The 26098-nt window shown below is 31.7% G+C and overlaps 1 protein-coding gene across 3 annotated transcripts in view; it reads left to right on the top strand.

Moving 5' to 3' along the window:
* The window catches only part of LOC126884350 (WD repeat-containing protein 44), a 100415-nt gene that overhangs the window by 53344 nt on the left and 20973 nt on the right, over window positions 1-26098 (top strand). For all 3 annotated transcript variants that reach the window (XR_007697979.1, XM_050650288.1, XM_050650279.1), the window contains exons 7-9: window positions 2536-2724; window positions 7025-7423; window positions 12388-12969. Coding sequence is in view for 2 of the 3 variants with exons in the window: in XM_050650288.1 (XP_050506245.1) it covers window positions 2536-2724; window positions 7025-7423; window positions 12388-12969 (1170 nt within the window). In the remaining variant the exon portion in view is untranslated. The remainder of the gene's footprint in view (window positions 1-2535; window positions 2725-7024; window positions 7424-12387; window positions 12970-26098) is intronic.

Below are 26098 nucleotides of genomic sequence, written 5' to 3'. Positions count from 1 at the left end.
AGGATCATTTTCTATATCATGCCGCTATCATACGCTAAAACCTTGGGGGTGGTTGCCACCCAATCTCGGGTGTGGGAAATTTTTATTACATTTTAACCATGTAATTCGATGGAAAAAGTGATTCTAAGAAAAAAATGTTTTCTTCGTAAAACTAATATTTTCGAGTTATTCGCGCTTGAAAATAACAGTTTTTCGACGAAAAAATCGGCTTTTTAGAGGATTTTTTGAGAATACGTCGAAAAATATGCATTTAATCAAAACATCTGTAGATATCAAAATTGTATCTTTTAGTAACACAAACCAAATTCTTTTCCAATAATATCTTTAAGACCAATACAAACCGAGATACGGCATGTTAAAGGTTAGCTTTTTTCGAAAAATGCATAATTTGAAATATTCAAAGCCAAATAATGGGAAAAATTTGCATTTTTCGAGAAAAACTTAAATAATCTTTTTTCAATTTACAATTAGACCTTTTAAAAAAAATAATATAAAGTTTCTAGCATGAAAATTAAGCGACTTATAATCAAAAAAATTTCGGTACCTGCTTTTCTCTACGAAAAAATCAGTGAAAACAACCCCTAACTACCTTCCTAATTCAAAATTGGTCTTCACCTTTCTGTAGTTGCTTTTATATTTATATTATCAATACACTCAGGAGTTTGACCTATTTAAAATGCCTAATTTTGAAAAAATTGGAGTTTAATGAAAAATTGATTTTTTGCAATTTGGTATTTTTCACCTTTTACTTCAACATATCTCCGAAAATACTGAAGATACGAAAAAAATTACAAACTACTAAATTGTAGCTTTTTAATGACTAAAATTACCCTATGCATAGATTTTCATTACAGTGAATAGTTAGCCAGATATAGCTGTTTAAGAAAGCTATTTACCAGCAAACACCCCCTTATTCCTTTAAACCCACTCCAATTAAAAACTAAGGGATCTTACGGAATTTAATTTACAGTCTTATTATAGCTCTTTAAAAATCCTACAAAATCATTTTTGAAGAAACTTTTTATCGCCAAAAATATATAGAATATTTTTCGAGGTATTCTCAAAAAACCCTCTAAAAAAGTCGATTTTTTCGTCGAAAAACTGTTATTTTCATGTGCGAATAACTCGAAAAATATTAGTTTTACGAAGAAAATGTAAAAAACATTTTTTTCTTAGAATCACTTTTGCTATCGAATTACATGGTTAAAATGTAATAAAAAATTCCCACCCCCGAGTTGGGGTGGCAACCACCTCCAAGGTTTTAGTGTATGATATCGGCATGATATAGAAAATGATCCTTGGACTATTCCATACCTTCTGTGAAAATTTCAAGTAAATCCTCTTCTTCTTTAAGTACCGTGCCCAAATTTTTAGGCGTGGGTAGCTTCCATAACAATTTGCCGATATCGTTCTCGATCTTGTGCGGCATGTAACAATTGATCTGCTGATAAGCCAGTCCATTGACGAAGGTTTCGGAGCCATGAATATTTCTTTCGACCAATTCCTCTTTTTCCGTCGATCTTTCCATTGAGTATTAACTGCAGCATCCTGTATCTGCTACCTCTCATTATATGCCCCAGATATTCAAGTTTTCTCTTTTTTATCATCTTCATTAAGTCACCTTCGCCTTGACCTACTCTGTTTAAGACTTCTCTGTTTGAAATGCGTTGAACCCAAGATATTCTGAGCATTCTACGATACGACCACATCTCAAAGGCTTCTAATTTGTTCATCATGTTAACCTTCATGATCCAGGTTTCACATCCATATGGTAATACAGGATACACATAACGTTTTAGGAACTTGATTCTTAGTTGTAAATTCAACTGAGAGTTGCTCAGAATAGATATAAGTTTCATAAATGCTCCTCTTGCAATTTCTATATGAGTTTTAATTTCTTCATCCGGATTTAGTGTCTCGTTTATCCAACATCCTAGGTATTTAAAATGGTTAACTTTTGTTATTGATTCATCACTGACAATTAGTTGCAAGTAAATCCATGCTGGACGAAAAAATTGCGAGATAAAATGCTTCATTTCCTCAATCGATCATTGGGGCCGACCGACGGGCTCTGTCCCGTCATACAGCTGACCGACTATAATAACTTTTATTTATATTTAATTTAGAATGTGTGTACCGATTCACAGCCTTAGTCAGCCTTAGTAAATGGATTTAATTATCTTCGTAGGAAAGCAACTTTGATACCCTCTCAGTAACCCCTGTTCTACGTTTCGCTTGACCGACCGCAGTATGTTTCTCTACACACTCACAGTAATCAACTGTGAAAAATCTAGCTTTAGTGAATTCAAAGAGATTTTTCAGCTCTGTCTCTTGGTCTATTACGGCCGTGTGGAGAATATGAGCAGAATCTGGTTGCTGATTTGGATTTCTTGACTAAGCTGATGTTAATAGCGATTTCTCAAAGTTGTGACTTTTTTTTCCTTGGAGTTATATGACTTAAAGTTGTGACTTAAAGAAATGTGTTATCTGTTATGCAATTTTTATTTAATTTCTTATGCATTTCTTTGCTTTCAGGCTGCCAATTCACACAAAGGTCCCTACGAATTTGAAAAAGTTGAACACGTTCAAGAACTAAACGACGATCAGCACGAGGGGCCTATTTGGTGCATGAAATTTTCTTGTTGCGGGAGGTTGCTGGCGACCGCTGGACAAGACAAGGTTCTTAGGATATGGGTAGTTCGGGATGCCTATCCGTTCTTCCAGGTAAATAATAACCATCCCTAAATATAGTGAGTTTTATATACAGTGATGAGCGCGCTAATAACCGGCAAATAGCGCAAAAGATGGAAAACATAATAGATTGCGAAACAAAAAGAAATGAAACTGGTGGAGGTGGAAATGATCGTTATAAATGTATAAATTAACATTACATTACATACTTTCCCACCTTTAGACATCTGTGACAGGAGTATTTTATAAAATTCTACTGTCACAGTGACAGTTGTCATATTCGTCTGATACGTCTAAAGATGGGAAACTCTATATGTAATATAATGTTAATTTGTACGTTTATAACGATCATTTCCATCTCCACTAGTTTCATCTCTTTTTGTTTCGCAATGTATTATGTTTCCCATGTTTTGAGCAATTTTGGTTATTATTACGTTCATCACTGTATAGAACCTCTCAATTATCTCAGAATCGGCTTGCACGATTTTTATAGGTTTTAATGAGTAGATCTTCCTAATAATTGTAAGATCTTTCGTTTTTATGGAAATCTAATGAACTTTTTTATTTCAAATGGAACACCCTGTATAATTTTTGCTTTTTGAAGTCCTTACGAAATACTGATATTTTTTATGTAATGTTCCCTATATTTACATTCAATAATTTCGGAGTTATTGCTACATTCATTTAAATAACTTTTGTTTAACAAATTATGCAAATTAATTTTTCGGTCCGGACAGATATTATTTTAAGTTTTTTGGATCATTCGGAACAAAAAAAAAATATTTTGCAATGTTTCCCTAAACTTAATCGTTTTTGAATTATAAACAATTTAAAACTAAAAAAAAAAAACGAAAAATGAGGATTCTCAAAGCTGAAAAACACAAGTAAAAAATATTATTTTTGAAATTACGAAGTACCTAAAATCAAGTTCAACCGTTATTCTATCACTTTCCGATAAGTATTTTGGTATTTTTTCATTTTAAAACTTTGTTTTTAGTTGTTAATGCATCCCAATCGCCCGTCCTCTAAATAACACTTCATTAACAATTAAAAACCAATATTTTAGAATACATTCATCGGGAGCTGATAGAAGAAGGTTTGAACTTGAATTTAGGCACTTCGCAATTTCAAAAATAATATTTTTACTTGTGTTTTTAAGCCTTGAAAATCGTCATTTTTAGATTTTTTTAGTTTGAATTTGTTCGAATAATATAACTCGAACAAGATCAACTTTCTAATAACTGTCCGGGCCGAAATAGTTATTTTCCTAACAAGTGCAGAAAGTCATACTTTTCCGCACGCGACTGCAGTTTAACGACGCGAAGCGGGAGTTCGGCAAGCAGTCAAGTGCGGAAAAGAGACTTTCTGCAAGCGTTAGGAGCAATATTTTTTCTACGAGTCTTTAAAAAATGACCAAATCTTAATCAATTAATTTAATTAATATGAAAATACATACACAAATTAATTCTTTGACAAGGTTGTCAAAAACAAAGTTATTGAAAATAATTGGTTAGCATGACGACGATCTTGGTTTCCATGATGACGATTCAAAACCACTGTTATTGTCTACTGATTTGACTTTTGAATATTATGTCAAAATTATTTTATTTCACGGAATTCTCGCGTTAATTTCATTAAAACATAAACACAATAAGATATATTTGAAATAAATTAGTAAATAATATCTAAATATTAGTTTATTGCATGTATTATAATTACTTTAAGGCCATATTAACATATCTAAATTAACACGCGTGCGGAAAAGTAAAACGCGTGCGGAAAAGTAAAACGCGTGCGGAAAAGTAACACGCGTGCGGAAAAGTAAAACTTTCTAAACTAAAATGCGTGCGCGAAAGTAGACATTTTTGCACGCTCGTAGAAAAAATTGATTTTCATAATGTTTTAAACAAAAGTTTAAATGAATGTAGCAATAACTCTGAAACTATTGAATTTAGGTATAGAGACCATTACATGAAAAATAATCAGCATTTGTGAAGGACTTTAAAACGCAAAAAATATACAGGGGGTTCCATTTGAAATAGGAAAGTTCATTAGATTTCCATCATAAAATCGGCCGTATCACAAGAGCCTTACATACTCACTAAAACCTATGAAAATCGTTTCCCAGATACCCTAGTAACACCAAATATTTTCCTAGAATATACATACACACAGGATATTAAAAACATTCCTGGAATGTCCTCAAAAGCACAAGAATGTCCCCTAAATGTCCCAGGAAAGTCCTCTGTCAGCATTTTAAACATTCCTTGAATGTCTTGTTGGAACATTCCATGAATGTCTACGAATGTTCTTTGGACATTCACAGTATATTTTTATACATTCCCTGGATATAGTCACTGATGTGATATAATACCTCCGATTTGTTTTTTTATGAGTTTTGTAAGAGAGACTAAAAATTGTTTTTACAGTCACCTCCTATTTTCATATGATATTTTTTGACATATTTTGTAGTAAATTCAACTATCTATTTACTACAAAACATGTCAAAATTTACATGTGAAAACAGGAGATGACCCTAAATAAAATGGTTTTTCGTCTCCTACAAAATTCATGAAAAAGCAGATAGGATGTATTGTCACATCACCGACGATATACCAGAAGTATATGTGGCCATACCAAATAATACATCCTTGATAAATATAAACATTTTTATTGCACAAAATCTTGTCATATATTTTTTTCCATAATCATCACTACGATGATGATTCATTGTATTGAATTGTACATTACAATTACAATCTGGTCATAACTGACCAATGAGCAATTTTAATTTAACCTAAATTACTACTGTTCCTTAAAATGAAGAGCTTACCCCATAGCGTCTCTTATCTAATCTAACAAGATCGTGCACTATTCTAACATTCACAGGCACACAAGCACTATGCTCTGCTTTTCACTATCACCTATCACTCAAACTAGTTTAAAAGGCTTTGTCCTCTTCAATCTTCTAGTTTGCCCAGTAGTATCGAGAAGCTGGATCTCCTCAATATTCTTGTAGGTACTTATGAAGTTGTTGCTCGTGACTTCCAACTTTACTCCAACTTAAAAAACAAATCCAGCTGTAAAATATTTATGTGCCTGCAGGCTTTTGTATACTTTCATCTGCGGCTTAGAGTAGTAACTGTGAGACTCCACCAGATATGTATAAATATCTATAATAGTAATTTGGTGGAATGCACTTTACTATAAAATCCAATTCTGACTGAATTGTATATGGATCTAAATCACCAATTATTTTCAGCTTCAATAAATATTTAAAACAATAAAAGAAATAATGTTATTGCTTTCAAAATTTATCAATATTGATAAATATCAGGGAAAAATGATCAGTAAATAAAAAATTTTTCCCCTACCTTTCTTCAACATCTGGAGTTTCCAATAATAATTTCCTTAAATAATCACTTTGCATTGTGGTAAAGTTTATAAAGTTCACAAAATACAGCAAACGAAATCCAAATGAATCCAAAATAGACAAAATACGACCATAAACAATGAAAAATAGATATTACAAACATAACCTCTGTAGCTTTTTGTATGCCAACCAGACGTCACGTGTTTTGGATTGCCTAATACATAGATACGAGCGGAAAATTTGAAAATGAACGCAAATTGAATAGTAAATGGCCTCTCTTAAAATATAGGACATTGGTAGTATGTTCATAGAATGTCTTGTGGTAACATTCCACCAATAATTTAATCAGATGTTCACCGAATGTTCCTTGAATGTCCAGGACATTCAAACATTAATAGAACTTTGATAGTACATTCCTGGAATGTTTTGTGTTGTTAGAGTAATTGAGGCGCTCCATATGTAAATTTATTATTTAGCGTATGGCTACATCACAGTTTTTGTACATAAATAAAAAGAACAATACATTGTAAATAATAATTAATTTTTACATACAAAAATTTAGTTGACATATTCAATCAACTGCCACCGTAGGATATGATCGGACAGTCCTCCACTAAATGTTTGCTCTTCTCATAGGTACCTTCGATATTAAATTGGCACGCTCGTACAGTCCATTTATTAGTAGTTGTCTCATCTTTAATTACTTAAAAAACTGTGATATCTTTCTGCCAGGAGATCTTGGAAAAGATTGTCTGGTGCCTCTTGTGCTAGTCCATTTAGATTATCCAGGGTGCACGTGCAGTATTATCCTGCGGACGCGAACTAGCTTTACACCCCCTTTAAAAGTAAAAAAATAGGTATACGAATTAGATATAAATATAGAATACATTTTGTAAAATCCATATGTAAAACTCACTCTGTATACTCTTTTTTCCTTTCTGACTATAAACGTTTTTGTAGGACATGAGGACGAAGTATAATGCTGAAAAAGTTTCTCCAACACCATCACAAGAGTCTCTAGTGTCTCACCACTCTGCTGAAATATCCAATTACGCAGCTTACGAAGGGATGACACCGGAAGAAGCCGCAAAATTGACATTCATGCCGAAACCGTTCTGCACCTACACCGGCCACACTTCCGACCTTTTGGACGTCTCTTGGTCTAAAAATTACTTCATACTTTCTTCTTCCATGGATAAGACTGTACGACTTTGGCACATTTCTAGGAAAGAATGCCTGTGTTGTTTCCAGCATATCGATTTTGTGACTGCGATAGTGTTTCATCCGAGAGACGATAGGTATTTCCTCAGCGGGTCGTTGGATGGGAAGTTGAGGTTGTGGAACATTCCAGATAAAAAGGTAAATAGCAGCTAAGTTTCCAAAATCACTTAGAAATATTTCCTATATTTCAAGATCTCTAGAACATACATTTGCGTATTGTTTGAAAGATGTTTTTTCTGTTTACTTCTTTATTTAAAAATTATTATTTGACATAAGCTTCTTTGAAAGTCGAAGTATTAATAAAGATTTTAAATTTATTTGGTATTTTTCTCAAAAGTTATTACAAACAAATATTCCTACCAATATTCAGGCCATTCGTATAGAGTATAGAGAATACTTTTTCTGGTTCTTCTCTTGTTCTCTCCAGTTCCTTGTACCCATTTCTTCTATGTTAGTCAGTATGGATCAAACCGCTTCTTTCGTGCCTCTCTCTTGTTTTCTTCCTGTGTTCTCCTGCTTGCAAAACTCTTAGTACGTGTCCTTTTTGTGTCATTCGTGGCAAACATGTCCCAACCATCTAACTGTCTGCCCCATGATTTTATGTGTTATTTTAGGCAGGGTTGGCAAAAACCAAGGATTTTTCCAAAAAACGAGGTTTTTTGGTTTAAACCAGATTTATTTGTTTTAAACCAGGTTTATTTGATACAAAATAACAAGTTAAAAATGAATAAAGTATTTTATATAATAATTGTAATAAACAATGAAAAAAATTACTAATTCACAATTAATTCACAATAATTACTAAGACAACTTTTATTTTTATTTACACATACAGAAAATAATTAATAATATTCAAAATAACTAAGTTCAAAAGTAAAAAAAAAATAGCATAATTTTCATTTTCGGCAGCTGTATTAAAAACTTTAAATAAAAACACCATTTTGGAGACTCAATAAAAAACCAGGTTTTTTTCTTAATAAAAAAAAAACAGTTGGTTTAAACCTTGGTTTAAACCATGGTTTTAAGCATGTTGCTGCCAACCCTGATTTTAGGTCTCTTATTCATCTCCATTAGCTCCAACTTATATATAACTTATAAAGCATAACTTTGTTATTCTGCGCCATTCTCCATTAGCCTCCGTTACCCGAAGATGTGTGTGGCTCCCTCTGGGTAATACATAATTTTTTGTGGCGAATTTAGATTTCTCGTCCCAAAAAACTCCCGCTTGCCAAATTTCGTGTTGTTAGAATATTCAAGAATAAATAAAATAAAAGTTTAACTTTGACACCCTGTATTTCGGTTATTATCAACTTTCGTACTCAGGTAAGTTAGTTTAAATCGACCTATTTTAAGCTCAGGAATCTAAGGTTAAGCTATGGCCCATTCTTTACCAAACAACCTGTATACAACTCCTAACAGTGCGATTCCTCTGTAATAGTCACAGCTAGTTTCATCACTTTTTTTGTAAATTGGGCAGATACGTGTTGTGTTCGATTGCTCCGGCATTTTTTCGTTTTCCCATATTTTTGTTATACGTCGAGCTATCTTTTGCTTCGGTATAATCTATTCCTACCTTTAATATCTCTGCTAGCATTCCGCATCCTCCGGTACTTTTATTATTCTTTAGGGCTTTTGTTACAGTGGAACCTCGATAACTCGGAATAATCGGGACCGCGGCCGATCCGGGTTAGCCGTAAAATATGGTAAAAATTAATAAAATACGGTATACTTACAGATAAACTCCGTTATAATTGAAATAATATGAAATATATATATGCACAGTACCTGACATCTAAATTACTAAAAACACGCAAACGCAAACCTAAGCAAACAGAAGCGAACAATACAAGACTCTACTACACACAATACAGTCACAATCGGAACGATGTTATCTTATTTAAGAACAGTGAAAACTAAGACCATTGTTTAAAAAATAATTTTTTAAATATTCTTTTAGTCTTTTTTAAACAACGCTAAGACAGTTTGAAATAAATAAAGGAATACTACACGTGCCTGTTGGTTCCGATAATCCGACACAATGAACGTGGCTCTGCCACCGTGTGCCATGATACATTTTTACTATCGTATAGTTAAAATTACACAAATACACATTATCTCTCAAATATTATATTACATACATTTTTATTGTTGAAATGTTTGTCTGATGAAAATCGGTCCGGGTTAGCCGGACTTCCGGGTTATCGGGGGCCGACTTATCGGGGTTCCACTGTACTACTATTATCTTCATTCGAAATAGCCAGTAACATACCATCTTTATTTCTGCAAACATTGTGCATGTATTTTGTGCCCCTTGCGTCTTTTTATTCCTTTATAAAAATTTCTTTGTGGACATAGTTTTCTTCTATTATTTCTAGTTGTTTTCCATTAAGTTTCTCTTCTTTTGCCTGTATAATAGTTTAGCTTCTCTTCTTTTGGTTTTATAGTGTCCTTACTTTTTTCTCTGTTGATTCTAATAGTTTTCATTTTTGCGTTGTTCCTCTGGAAATCTATTGCAGTTTTTATCAAACTAGTGTTCTCTCTTTTCTTTTCCGCTTTTCCAATGCTAAGGTCTGCCGCTTCTATCGCGGCTGTTTGTATTAGTCCCCATTCCTCCTCTATGTTCCGTTGTTTTCATTTTCTTTGTAGTTTAGGAATTTCTTGCTTAAGTTTGTCTATTGTCAATATATGACCACTGTCCGCATCTGCTCCTCTGTAGCTTCTGCAAGCAATCACGAATCTATGCTTCTTTTCATGAGCATTTTTCAGTGTGTCACAAATGATAGAAAAAAAGGTAAGTCCGTGATAATATACATTTTAGTGACATGACATTTTAGTTAAATCTGACAGTTGTCACATTTTATTTGCAATTTGGCATAAAATCAAATCAATTGTGTTTATTGCATTTATAAAATGGTATTTTCTTTCATTTATATAGTCTTATAAATTGTACAGATTATATTCGTAGATATATTATACAATTGGTAAATAATTTTTTTTCGATTATAGCGCCATCTATTGACAACTACAATAAATGTTATAAATGTCACCGACGAAATGTAATCACCGACGTGCGCTTTTTTCTGTCACGTGCAATTTAATGCGTTAGAAAGAAATCGAAAAACTGTGACGCACTGAAAGATCCTCATGAGAAAAAGCATATTGTGTTTTCTTGCATTGGTCTATCTGGTTTCCCGTTTTCCCATCAGGATAGATCCAGGTTATTTTATATACATCTTTATGATCAAATTATGTACTTAATATCTTAAGTTATGTTCCATTGAAAATTCTGTTATTTTTTTCCCATTGCAATCATTTTCTTTATGTATGCTTTTACCCCCTGTTATATTCATATAAATATCTTCTCTTTCTACTTCCGCATTCATATATCCCACAATTATTTTTATGTAATATTTTGGTACTATTTTGGAACTGTGCGTCACAGTTTTTCGATTTCTTTCTAACGCATTAAATTGTATGTGACAGAAAAAAGGCACGTCCGTGATTACAGACATTTACAACATTTATTCTAGTTGTCGATAGATGGCGCCATATTAAAAAAAATATTTTTTTTTAATTAGATAATAATATTACAAATATAATGTACAAATTCCCGCTGTGTAATTTATAAGACTATACAAATCAAAGAAAATATCATTTTATAAATGCAAGAAACACATTTGATTTGTTTTTATTCCAAATTGAAAATAAAATGTGACAACTGTCAGATTTAACTAAAATGTCATGTTAGAATAAATGTCATAAATGTGTATTATCACGGACTTACCCTTTTTCCTGTCATTTGTTACGCACTGAAAAATGCTCATGAAAAAGACAATACATTGTCATTGTATACAGGGTGTACGAATCAAACTGTTTTTTTCTCAAACTTTGGAACACCCTGTGGAATGTTCTAGCTTTTATAAAATACTGAAATTAAAACCCAACTATAGCCTCAGGTTTTCTTAACATTCTGTTTTTTGATTCATTCGCTTATGTTGGATAATAAAAAAGTTAGGCACTTTAACAACTACCCGTTTTTCGTCAATACAGGGTGTTTTTAAATAAGTACTGCAAACTTTAAGGGGTAATTCTGCATGATAAAATAATGACAGTTTGCTTTATAAACGTATGCCCGCAAATGCTTCGTTTCCGAGATAGGGGTGTTGAAATTGTTCTTACAAACTGACGATTTATTTATTGCTCTAAAACGTTTTGTGATATGCAAATGAAATTTAAGTTAAGTAGATTTTAAGAGGAAGTTATTACGCATTTTTTGGCATACAATTAAGAATTTTATATTCACCATTGGCGTGCATACGGGATATATCTAAAATGTTTATACCCTTATGCACGCCAATGGTGAATATAAAATTCTTAATTGTATGCCAAAAAATGCGCAATAACTACCTCTTAAAATCTACCAAATTTCATTTGCATATCACAAACCGTTTTAGAGCAATAAATAAATCGTCAGTTTGTAAGAACAATTTCAACACCCCCTATCTCGGAAACGAAGCATTTGCGGGCATACGTTTATAAAGCAAACTGTCATTATTTTATCATGCAGAATTACCCCTTAAAGTCTGCCGTACTTATTTAAAAACACCCTGTATTGACGAAAAAAGGGGTAGTTGTTAAAGTGCCTAACTTTTTTATTATCCAACATAAGCGAATGAATAAAAAAATAGAATGTTAAGAAAACCTGAGGCTATAGTTGGGCTTTAATTAACATTCCACAGGGTGTTCCAAAGTTTGAGAAAAAAAACACAGTTTGATTCGTACACCCTTTATACAATGACAATGTACCTGTCTAGCAACAATATTATTACAGCGATACTGTTAAAGAATAAGGCTATAACATATTAAAAATTACTTAAATCGGATATCAGGTTTACGAAATACAAGTCGTTAAAATAGCCCATTTTTTAGGGTGCCCGTTTTTTGTGCCGGTGAGTGTATTTTCCGCGCAATCTTAAATCGCACATTATTTCTAGTTGCGAAAGTCTACTCTCCTTTATTAGTGTGGTTAGTTTTTACGCATATCACATTGTTTCCACTTCCAACTTGATTTCGTTGAAATAATGTAATAACACACGTTTTAGGTGGCTGTGTGGAACGAAGTAGAAGGCAACCCGAAACTTATAACGGCAGCGAACTTCTGTCAGAACGGAAAATTCGCTGTGGTCGGCACTTACGACGGTCGCTGCATATTCTACATCACCGATCAACTCAAGTACCACACCCAGATTCACGTCCGTTCCTCTAGAGGCCGCAACGCCGTTGGCCGAAAGATTAGCGGAATCGAACCGATGCCGGGCGAAGACAAAATCCTAGTAACGTCGAACGACAGTAGAATTAGACTGTATGACCTCAGGGACCTCAACGTCTCTTGCAAATACAAGGGCTACGTGAACATGAGCAGCCAGATCAAAGCGAGCTTCAGTCACGACGGGAAATACATCGTGAGTGGATCTGAAAATAGGGATATTTATATTTGGAAGACCAATCACGATTACTCCAAGTTTTCGTCAGTTAGGCGAGATAGAAACGATTTCTGGGAGGCAATTAAGGCTCATAACGCTACGGTGACTTGTGCTATCTTTGCTCCAAATCCAGAGGCGATCATCAAGATGATGGAGGAAAACCAAAGAAGGCTAATCGAGGAGGAAGAGGGTGAACATAAGGTACGTACACTTTATATATATTTAACAAAGAAAATATTTATTCACAACTGTTTTTCTTTTGTTCAACTTTCTTTTCTTTCAGAGCTCTGTTCTAGACCGATCGTTTTCAGCCAATTGGCTTATTGTACATCTTCCATTAAACCTATTTTATCATTCTCTGGGATTTCGACATATCGTTTTATCTAATCTATCTGCCAACAGTCACAAGTTACGATGAAATATCGTGCATGGTAGTCCGCCCATTCCGCCCGTTTCATTCAGAAATCTGTGACTGCTTTATTCACTTGATCTTCCACTTCTGTTTGGAGCTTTACGTAGCTCTAAAGAGTGATGCCTAGATATTTAAACTACATCACTTGTTCTATTATCTGACCCTCCAGCTCTAATTTATAGTCTAAGACAGAGCCGTGTGGTACATATTTTCAATATGATGCAAGTCATCGAAATGCCGCCCCTTAAATATTATTGAAATTTAACTTTTATTTTTATTAAAAAAACTAAACAAAATGAACGAAAACTTTTATTTTAAAAACAAAACATAATTTAAATTAAATGAAATATATTATATTAACAGTAAATTAAGTGGATAGGCGCAAAATTTGCTTGCAATGTTTTTTAAATGCATAAATTTTTTTTTTCGAATCGTGAGAAAACTAATTAGTATTTTGGAAAAATTTAGTAAAAAATTTAATAATAAAAGATTACATTATTACCGAGGGCCGAAAGTCCCTGAAAATATCTATAATGTTTATTTAAATAAGTTACAGGGTGAAAAAAAAAAAATAGAAAATTGAGTGTAATTTTTAATTTCACATATCTTATTCAAAAGAAACATTTTGTTTATTCTAAGGGACTTTCGGCCCTCGGTAATAATGTAATCTTTCAATCTGCCTTTAAATTTTTCAAAAATATTTATTAGATTTTCAGGATTATACAAAAAGTGTAGTTCTAAAAGTTTAAAAAAAAGTGAATGCATTTAAAAAGCATTGCAAGCAAATTTTGCGCCTATGCTCTTAAGTAACACTTACAAAAATTATAATTTTACTCTTCTGACTTTAATTTTGGCTAACTCGTCAATCAGATTGGTGTAGTCTAGTAAGGATAGATAGGTGTAGCAGCTAGTGAGAACTCTATTGAAATAGCTAAATTTTTTAGTTTTGTTTGTTTTACGGAGTAAAATAGGGCTTCGTAAATAGTTTTTAATTTTGAAAAATTTCTTTCCCCACTAGCTACCCACACTGTGTTAATAAAATTCTTAGTTTACAACTACATTTGGGTATAAATAAATTAGGTCATTTTGTCACAAATAGTTCAAAACCTCTAAAGCAGACGTTCTCATCCTTTTTGAGCCATGTACCACAAAACACTTTTTATTTTTTATTTGGTACCACCCAACTGAGGTAATCTAACTAGGTAATCTAATTAACTATAACAGTGGTGCTGGTTTTGGCTGTGTTTTTGCGTTTTGCGTACCACCGCAAATAATATGTACCACAGATTGAGAACCGCTCCTCTAAAGGTTTCATGGAGTATGGTATCATTTGAAATATATCACGCAATTCTTCTAGAAGATCATTATATCATCAGATTTTTTTCTTTTTCTGTTGAAAATATTGAATGAGTAAGATTCATACAATGTTTTTCTAGTGTTTCATCGTCTATGTCCCCCAATTTAAAAATATATAAAAATTTAAAAATTTTATTATGAGTTTCTAGAAACGAAAATCGATCAATCAAAGCATTAACGGCAATGTCTAAAATATAGATGAACAAAATGTTAAATTTAGAAGACTAAGTTTTCACTCTAATGGCATATAACATATCCCACCAGAATGAAAACAATGGGAACCTTCTCTGGTTATAAAATGGTTATTCATTTTTTCATTTTTGTTAAATTTAGCTTCATCTGTTAAGAGCTCGTCCACACATTTTTCGTAGTCAAATAAACGCTTTTTATCGTGCCTCAAATTTCATTTTTAGCTGGAAATTCGGAAGTTATATCAAAATTTTCTGCAATTTCATTAAATCTTCATTTTTTCTATAGTTTCTGACAACAGTTTTACACAATCTGACATTTTTTTTTTATTTTACTGATTATGCCGCCCCCTTGTGATGCCGCCTGATGCGACTGCCTCGCCGCATCATAGCACGGCACGGCCCTGGTCTAAGATACGATATAAGGTAGAACTTCACATAGCTGTTTATCAGATAAAAATTATTGGATATGTAATTCAGCATGTTAACAATTAAAAAAAAAACAAGGGATGGTCGATCTAATGTTCTAACTATAATTAATTAGTAATTAAAAAATGCCTTTTTTTATAAATAAAAAAAAATTTTCGACCCAGACAGAGACTATTTAAGATTTTTTGGGTCATTCTAAACAAAAAAGATCTGTTGTAATTTTCTCTAAAGTTAATCGTTTTTGAGTTATAAACAATTTAAAACTGAAAAAAGAACGAAAGATGACGATTTTCAAGGCTCAAAAACATAAGTAGAAAATATCATTTTTGAAATTACGAAGTACCTAAATTCAAGTTCAAACCTTATTCTATCAGTTCTTGATAAGTATTTTGGAGTTATTTCATTTTGAAACATTGTTTTTTAGTTGTTAATGCCCGTCTCCCCATAAGAAACCTTCCTCATTAACAATTAAAAAAAAATGTTTTAGAATAAACAAGCTGAACAAGCTGTCATAACGAAAACTTTGTATATTTACGTATTTTAATTCATAATATGAAAAATTTCTATTATGAAAAGTAGTTTAGAATTAATGATTATGTTTTAATGTGCAATTATATCATTCTAATTTAAATGTTATGAACTATAAAGGTAGTTTACTCTTGATCGAAATTCATATTTTTTATATACCTCGTATAAAATTAATAAAATTTTATACAAGGTGTCCCAAAAGTAGTGGAACGGTCGAATATTTCGCGAACTGAACATCGGATCGAAAAACTGAAAAATACGTTTTCAATCATTTTCAAAAATCTATCCAATGACACCAAACACTAACCTCCACTACACCCCCTGGAGGTGGGGTGGGGGGTAACTTTAAAATCTCAAATGGAAACCCCTAGATTTTCTTGCAGATTTGGATTCGTTACGTAAAAGTAAGCAACTTTTATTCAAGACATTTTTTCGAACTGTGGATAGATGGCGCTATAATTGGGAAAAACGATTTATCATACCATGGGTAAATTATAGAAACGGTCTAATATCTCGAGAAATACACTTCCAAATGAGAAACCAAACAAATTTTTTTAATACTTTTCGAAAACCTATCGAATAACACTAAACATGACCCTCCAACCCACCCCCTGGAGGTGGGGTGGGGGGTAACTTTCAAATATTAAATAGCAACCCCCACTTTTTATTACAGATTCGGATTTGTCATGAAAAACTAAGCAACATTTATTCGAAACATTTTTTAGAATTGTTGATAGATGGCGCTTTAATTGGAAAAATACGATTTATTAGCGCCATCTATCAGCATTTTTAAAAAATGTTTCGAATAAATGTTGCTTAATTGTTCATGACGAATTCGAATCTGCAATAAAAAGTGGGGGTTGCTATTTAAGATTTTAAAGTTACCCCCCATCCCACGTCCAGGGGGTGGGCTGGAGGGTCATGTTTAGTGTTTATCGATAGGTTTTCGAAAAATATTAAAAACCTGTTTTTTGGTTTCTTATTTGGAAGTGTATTTCTCGAGATATTAGACCGTTTCTATAATTTACCTATGGTATCAGGATAAATCGTTTTTCCCAATTATAGCGCCATCTATCCACAGTTCAAAAAAATGTCTCGCATAAAAGTTGCTTACTTTTACGTAACGAATGCAAATCTGCAAGAAAAACTAGGGGTTTCCATTTAAGATTTTAAAGTTACCCCCCACCCCACCTCCAGGGGGTGTAGTGGGAGTTGGTGTTTGGTGTCATTGGATAGATTTTTGAAAATTATTGAACAAGTATCTTTCAGTTTTCCATCCGATGTTTAGTTCGCGAAAAATATTCGACCGTTCCCCTACTTTTGGGACACGGTTGCATCATAAATCTTAGAACAAGAAGAGCTTTTTATGAAGAATAACTTTTATTTGTCAAATTAAAAATAAAAAAGTTATAAATGAAAATGTTCTTGGTATCCATAATTTGAGAAAAATCTTTAGATCCATTAGAAGGATGTACACAGACACAATACTGGCTAGTGATTTTAGTCAATAATTTTGCCAATTCGACAAAAAAATAATTTCTAAATAGTTAATAATTTTGTTCTGAAGCTATTTTCTTGTGGCATTTTTATAATCAAGTATATTCAAATGGGAAATAAGCCACAATTTTACCTAAAAATGATTTTATTAACGTTTCGACGCCCAAGTCGGGTGTCGTTGTCAAAATACAAAATAATACTAAATAAATAAAAATGTTGTTGCTTAGTAAAAAATTCTTCTAATAATTTATTTAATCTGACTCATTTATATCGGCAATTCAGACACGTATTATACATTTTAAAGTAGACGACTTTAAAATGATATTGCCAATATTGATGAGTTGCGTTCCTGGGACGACTTTACTAAAAGATAGTTCATTCGATTACATGAAATCAATCCCAACTCAAGAATATCCGCAATATTAAATATCAATATAATATATTATAAATCAATATTAATAAATATCAATTTATTAATATCAATATTAATAAAATCATTTTTAGGTAAAATTGTGGCTTATTTCCCATTTGAATATACTTGATTAGTTAATAATTATTACTAAATAATTAGTAATTTTGCCAATTTCGGCAAAATTCTCAAAAAACAAAAAAATTACCTTCTATCCACTATCCAGTTGTGTCGAGTTCAGGGAACGACTGGTATACATAATTTTAATTTTATAGCAAATGGAGCAGTCCATTTATCATAAAGGGGAGGCCGTATTTATACTGGTATAAACCTTTCTAAAACTGTTAATAAATTATTGCTTTTAAAATATTTATACTCAAATTGTATTTTTGAACATCTTATTTGTTGTTGTTTATTTGGGTTTATATGACTGCGGACACTAAATCCATTCGCCAATAACATCTTATTTATTTTATATAATAATTAAATTCACTATCAAATGTCATTGATGTTTTATTAATACTTAATTTAAAATTTAGTTTGACATTCAAGTGTCAAGTGTCAAACTGAAATGTAAATAACCTATGCTTGGCAAATCGAGATTTAAAAAAAAAGTAGCCTACTTCCTAATCAACCATTTGAGCTGACGTTTAGTGCGTCTGTAGGAGATAACCGGATTGTGACGTCACATTTTACACTTTGAGGTCGATTATCTCGAAGACGGTTAGATATATCGAAATGCCGTTTTCAGATTTGGATTCAGAAGGCAAAACTACATAAGAATCCATCGATACACCTGCTCTAAGTATTGCAGGAGCGGCAACGCAATAACACAGACTTTTGCAAATTTATAAACGAAAAGTTTTCGTTGAAAATGGCTAAAATTCTTATCGGGACCTGATAGAAGAAGGTTTGAACTTGAATTTAGGTACTTGATGATCATAAAAATGATATTTTTTACTTGTGTTTTGAACGTTGATAATCGTCATCTTTGGTTCTTTTTTGAAGTTATACTTCTTTACGGGCGTAATGACGGTGAAATTTTATATGGTAAAACCTAGCGACCGGGCGCATGCGCATTATAACTTTGTTCTGATTGGATGTTCAAATGACATGACAAAAATTATCCAATATGGCAGCTGTGGGACTGTGGTTTGGTTATAATGTATGCTTGTTGCGTTTTAAAATTTGTAGGAAGAGAAACAACAAACAAAAAGTTAGTTAATGGTTATACTGCCTTTTTAAATAGTTTTCATATTATATTTTTGGACTTATTTACATAGAAGAGATGATTGTTGCATGCCAATGTGAAAGCTCATCAAACTGTCACTAGTATGCCTGCCGCAGATCTCGCTTATTCAAAGCTAAAGAATCTTTCACTAGTAAGTGTTTTATAAATAGTTGATCAAATTTTGTTATGATATTTGAACATAGCCACTTTGCACGACGCAAGTGATTGCAAAATTTATTAGTCGTTATACGGGCTCCGATACCTACCTTGAACCTACCAAAATACATAAGTAGTATGTAATACTTTTATTTGCATAATTTGATTACCATCAAAATGTCTATCAATATTCACCTAATATATTGTTTTCTTACTCTATGTTTTGTTGTATTTTTTCAATTCTAAATCATTTCAATTCAAAATCAAAATAATTTGATTTACATAAGTTAAAAATGTCAAAAGGTTAATCTGTTTAGTTATACGATCTTCGCACATAATGACAAGCTGTCTCTGTGGCGAAGTTTTAATGCGAGTGAATCCCAATACAACGTAAATACCAGCCACGTGGTAAGTTGGTTCGAATCCCAATAGAAACTTTTATTTTTTTTATTTTTTTTATACATTTTATGATTGTAAGTATATTTATTATATAATTTTATTTTCAGAAAATACGTATTTAGTTAAAAATTTTTCCGACAATTAATGTTCAGAAATCATTTGTGGCATTTTTAATGTGTTTGTGTGTGTTTTATTTTTTTAATATTTTAATTTTTGGCACTGTTTTAATAAAAATGTTTGAGAAGTAGTAAGTATAAATTAATTTAATATTTAAATAAAATATAAATAAAAAGTATTCTAATTTCGTTTATAATCATATAATCATATAATAGAAGTATAACTTCTTACGTGCGTACAAAGTACACACACATTCTTTTTTAGTTTTAAATTGTTTATAACTCGAAAACGATCAACTTAACACAGAAAAATTACAAAAGACCTTTTTTGTTTAGAATGATCCAAAAAATCAAAAATAATATCAGCGCGGGTCGAATTTTCTTTAATTTATAAAAAAAGTCAGGTTTTAATTATTAATTATAGTTAAAACAAAATTAGATCGGGCACCCCTTGTTTTTTCTAATGCAAGCAAGCAATAGTGATTTAACCCAGGCTGAGAGACTTGCTCACCCCTAGAGAATGACATTCGGGTGATACAATTCATTGGGGCGAGGAGGATTAACTCATGTAAGCAGGAATCACTCCAACCCGCTCCAATGCTCCAGATCATCCACTTCCCCCGATAGCACTCTGATGCGCTATAGGGGCTCTCAATCAGCAAAGTGCTTATCATATGGGAGTCCTACCCCAATCAATGCAGGCCAGCGTGAGGCGCTCTATTCTATATCTCTAGTGACTTATCTTCGATTTGTATTGCTTGCTGGGGCGCCGAGTCCCCGCTCTGGGCTTTGTCCAGTTCGGTGACTCGGCGCTCCAGGATGTGGACCTCTCATGCTCAGTTTTAGGGTTTTGTTACTATTTTTTTTTTGTGGATTGCGCCTATTGTTAATGTTTTATTGATTTTAGCGGCCGAAGCCGTTTTTTAAGTTTTTGTAATTGTTAACATGCTAAATTACATATAGTATTTTTACTACAAAAGCGATATTACGTAGGTCAAAATTTTTGACGTAAGAGAACTGTCAAAACATTAGAATGTTACTTTTCATTACTGCCATGTTTATAATAAACATGGCAATAACGAAAAGTCACAATCTAATGTTTTGACAGTTCTCTTACGTCAAAAATTTTGACCTACGTAATATCGTTTTTGTAGTAAAAATACTATAGGTATCCAATAATTTTTATCTCATAAACAGCTAAAAGTCAAGGTCGACCTTATATCGGATCCTCTACTATTACATCTTATGATTCATTTTTTAAATCGGAGTAAACTCAAAAGACAGAGTAACACCCAATAACGTCACTAGAAAAATCACCAAACACATCTTCTTTTTTGGTTGATCATATCGGCCGTCGACGGTAATAACGTCTATTTTTGGATGTGAGAGGTGGCATTCGGATTTTTGCACATAAAGTTAGGTGATACCTTCAATAATAATAATTGACTTATGCTCCTTCTCAAATATGCCCGGAACATTAATAAAAAAATTAAAATATTCAAAAATTTCCAAAAACATCGATTTTTTTCTACTTATTTGCTTATAACTTTAAAACGATTCGTATTGGAACAAAGTCGTAGATAAATAAAATAAAGATAATTGAATTTTGTATGATATACAACTGGTTAAAAATGTTTTAAAGTATTACGTATTACCCTTTCTGCAATATAGCAATAAATATAAAATAAGGGGGCAAAATAAGCCTGTTGTTATTCAATGTTTTTTAATTACTTTGGTTGCACTTAGAACTTTAGTAATTCGCTTAGAAAATTCTTATAGTATACTTAAACCGTCTACCAAATTTCATTAACATCGACTTTTAACCTTTCATTAACCTCGAATAGATTTTGCATAATAAATTTGCAATTTAAATTTTTTTTTAAAAGTTCAAATTTTTTAAAAACTTTCTGAACAAATAGTAGACCATTTAGAAGTTGGCTAAGTTTTTTACATACAAAGAGGCGCTCTACCTATCTAATACACTTTACAGAATTAAAATCGGATGATTTAAGGGGCCTCAGCAATGTTTTAAAATTATAAACAATTTTTTGGCTTATAAACAAATAGCTTTGTTTAAAAATTAAAAATTAATTTTTAGCAATGCAAATAATCAAAACCGGTTTAATTTGACTTAAAGTTTCAAATGCTGTCAGAAGGATAACTATTTTATTTTTTAATCAAAAGTTATTCGGGTTCAAAAACTGCAATTTTTCGTTTTTATGAAAGTTCGACCGCGCTTTTCTCGAAAACTATGCATCCTACGAAAAAACTTGTAAGAACATTTTTGAAGTTATACTTCTTTACGCGCGATATGAGGGTGAATTTTTATATGTTAAAACCTACGATCCGGGCGCATGCGCATTATAACCTCTGATTGGATGTTCAAATGACATGTCAAAAATTATCCAATATGGCAGCTGTAGCACAGCTGTGGTGTGGACGGTTGACGGTTTGGATATGTATGGTTGTTGTGTTTTAAAATTTGTGGGAAGAGAAACAACAAACAAAGATTAGTTAATAGTTATACTGCCTTTTTGAAGTTATACTTCTTTAGGCGTGATTTCATTGAGGGTGAAATTTTAGTAATCTGCGCACACAGGCAGTATGGTGTTCGTTACTAAATGTTTTAATTTATGTATTTATCAGTCCAGAAAAGGTGAGGAAAGAATATATTAGTGTTTTTAAATATATTTTTCTACAAACGTGTTAAAAATGCAATTTATAGCACTCCATAGGAGCGTTAAAAATGCTACTTTAAAGCACCGGTGCTTTAAAAATTTTAAGGCACTGCAGTTAAAAGTGAATTGTCAAATTGTGAAACGTCAAAATACGTATTTATATTTCATTTAGTAACATTAATAGATATTAATAATACCTATTTACGAATGTTTCTTCTAAAATTTAGGAATATATTAATTTTATAATACATTTAAGTATGTAGTAATTTTCTTTACAATTTTTACTTACCAATTTGTTTTGTTTATACCTAATATCGCCGTTGTCTAGCAAGTGTCTGCGTAGATTAGCGGTATGTGTTTTTAGCTACGGACCTGTTAGTACTTGGTTCGATTCCCACATAAGGAAATTTTTTTTGTTTATTATTAATGGTTATTGACATCTTAGACTATTATTATATGGACTTATAAATGATTAAAAATAATTAAAAATAATTAAAATAATTAATCGGGATGTTGCCCAACTATTTACCGGGTTGCAAATTTATAATAATTGCCTATTTCAAAATGCACTTTTGAAATGAATTTTTCTTATGCACAAATGCAATTTCAGATTTCTTATCCATTACAATAGTTCACAAAATTTCCTGACATTCTCACGAATCCAACGCACCAAATTGCATTAAAATCCGTCTTACTGCGCCAAAAATCGAGAGTAAGGCCTTTTTTTGTGCTTCAATGCCTCGACTAATTCGGCCAGAGATCGAGAGGTCGTGAGTTCGAATCCAGTGCAATCCTATACTTTTTTTTTATTTTTTTGAAAGCGGTAAGCACAAAATTAGTTTGGTGTTTAAAAAAAAATGAAAACAAACTGTTTAAAGTATATTTATTTTTAAGAAATCGTATAATAGAAGTATAACTTCTTACGTGCGTAAAAAGTACACACACATTCTTTTTTTGGTTACAGTGACCCAAGAAATACAAAAAAAATGTTTTATTTTGGAAAAAATCGATGTCATGTAATTTCTCAAGTTCTTTGTTTATAACAATCTTATCGACATCCGGATCAACTGTTACCCAAAAAATGAACCCGTAGAACCGTGTTCTACGGGTCAAAATACGTAAAAAAGAACTTAAGCAAGTCCATCTAAATAAAGGAGGTCGTTGCACCCCCTCCTGGCGACAGCACTAATTTGTTTATAAGCCAAAAAATTGTTTATAACTTTAAAACATTGCTGAGGCTGCTTAAATAATCCGATTTTAATGCTGCAAGGTGTATTAGATAGGTAAAGTGCCTGTTTATATGTAAAAAAAAATAGAAAATTTTTAAATGGTCTACTTTTTGTTCAGAAGGTTTTTAAAAAATTTGAACTTTTTTAAAAAAATTTAGATTTCAAAATTATTATGCAAAATCTATTGGGTCGATTTTAATGACATTTGGTGGACGGTTTAAGTGTGTTATAAAAAATTTTTAAGCGAATTACAAAGGTTTTAAGTGCAACCAAAGTGGTTGAAAAATATTGAACAAACACAGGCTTATTTTGTCCTCTGATTTTGTATTTATTGCTATTTTGCAGAAAGGGTAATAATTTAAGACATTTTTAATCAATCGTATGTCATACAAAATTTAATTATCTTTATTTTATTTTTCTAAGACTTTGTTCCAAAATAAATCGTTTTAAAGTTATAAGCAAAGAAAGTAGAAAAATTTCGATGTTTATGGAAATTTTTAAATACTTTAATTTTTTTCATTAATGTTCCGGGCATATTTCAGAAGGAGCATAAGTCAATTACCCAACTTGAGCATTAGTCAATTACTTGAAGTTAGTATACCCAACAATACAAAAATTCTTCAATATGCTGATGATGTTGTTTTATATACAGAAGGAAAATTGTTAAGTAGATGTGAGGATAATTTAAAAGTCGCATTAGAAATCGTAAATCAGTGCTACGAAGAAGTAGGATTATCAATTTCTGACACAAAAACTGAGGTGTGTTACTTTACAAAAAAGCGTAGAGTTCCACATGGCAATCTTAACGTTGGAAAATTTAATTTTCCAATTAAAAGCTGTGTTAATTATCTTGGTACCTATCTAGACAGGAAATTGTCTTGGAAAGATCACATTCATCATATTGTTAAAAAATCAGAAAACTCAATAAATATTTTAAGAACTTTCTGTAAAACAAATTGGGGAGCAGACCCAAATATTGCTTTGATGTTTTACCGTAACATGATCAGACCCATTCTCGACTATAGCTGTCATTTATTTGGATCAGCGACCAATACACTTCTAAATAAAATTGAAATTCAAAAAATAAATGCTTAAGATTATGCCTAGGTTATTTAAAATCCACTCCAGTCCAAATAATGGAAAATGAAGCAGTGGAACCTCCATTGCATTTACGCCGCCAATTTCTCAGTTATAAATTTACAACTCGAATTCTGTCCAAAAAATGTAAATACCTTCAAGATCTACATGAGCTATCCGTTTTAGACCTCACTCATAGGTACTGGAGAACTAAAAAATCTATACCTTTGGTAGAAAGTTATCAAAGTACGGTAAAGTACAGTGAAGTTATCTATAAAAGCCAAATTCCGCCTTACTACAGTGCAATGACAAAAACATTATTTTCTAACAAGGTTAAAACATGTTATTTAAACTCACATTTACCGCCAAATATGTTTGATATACTTATTAGAGAAAAATGGTCAAATTTTCAGTACATATTTACCGATGGGTCAAAAGACGCAAATGGAACGGGCTGTGCAGTATTCCACGAAAATAAAAATTACCATCATCAATATAGCCTACCTATTGAATGCTCAATATACACAGCAGAAATGATAGCAGTAATGTTTGCTGTTCAGTATGTACTACTGAATCCAATTAGCAATTATGTTATATTTACTGACAGTAAAAGCGTGGTGGACAGATTAAGTAACATTCAAACAGTCAAACATATAAACCACATTGAATTGAATATACTTAAAACTCTGTTTGAAATTACACAATTAGGAGTAAATGTAACAATTGCTTGGATTAAGGGTCATTCGGAAATAAAAGGCAATGAAATAGTTGACAATTTTGCTAAATCAGCTTATGTGATCGGAGAAAAAATAAACAAAAATTTAATTCCAGCTTCAGATATTGATACTTTTAGCAGACAAAAACTTAAAAATAATTGGCAATTGCATTACAGAGAATGTAATACTGGCTCAAATTTTGCTCATTGTAACCCTAGGATATTCTCAAAAAGATGGTTTTACACAGAATATAACAGACATTTTATAAAGACCATTAATCGGCTGAGAGCCAATCATGCTCTTACGCCATATTACATGCATAGAATCGGCTTGTCAGATACTCCCAATTGTACTTGTGGCAAAATTGGAGATCTAACACATGTCATATTAGAATGTCATTTAAACATAAATAACATAAACGACCTTTATAAGGAATTAAAAGATTTAAAATGTTTTTTCCCAATAAACCTCAATACTTTAATATTTACAAATGATATGGAAATTCTTCATCTCATTTATAAACATGTTAAATTATGTAAATACAAGTTGTAAACGTAATATAATAGGCATAATTTGTTAATGTGGTTTGAAAAAATAAAAAAAAATAATATATAAAAAAACACATAATAAAATAATAACAAAAAAATAATAAATAAAAAAAAAGAAAAAAAAATAGAAACAAAAATAAAAAAAGAATAAAAAAAGAATAAAAAAAGAAGTAAAAAAAGTTTTTCGCACAAATTAAAATATATATTAAAAAACAGTAAAATAATTAAAAAAAAACAAAATAAAAAAAAGCTACACAATGTACCAATGTATCTATAAAAATAATATTGTAGAATGTACTTATGTTTATAAGAAATGTATGACTATGAATCTGCAATCAATCACAAACAAGTCTGGCTAATT

The sequence above is a fragment of the Diabrotica virgifera genome, chromosome 1, assembly GCF_917563875.1.
Source record: "Diabrotica virgifera virgifera chromosome 1, PGI_DIABVI_V3a".
Lineage (NCBI taxonomy): Eukaryota > Metazoa > Arthropoda > Insecta > Coleoptera > Chrysomelidae > Diabrotica > Diabrotica virgifera.
Note: the sequence above shows the minus strand (reverse complement) of the source record. Positions and strands in the feature narration are given on the sequence as shown.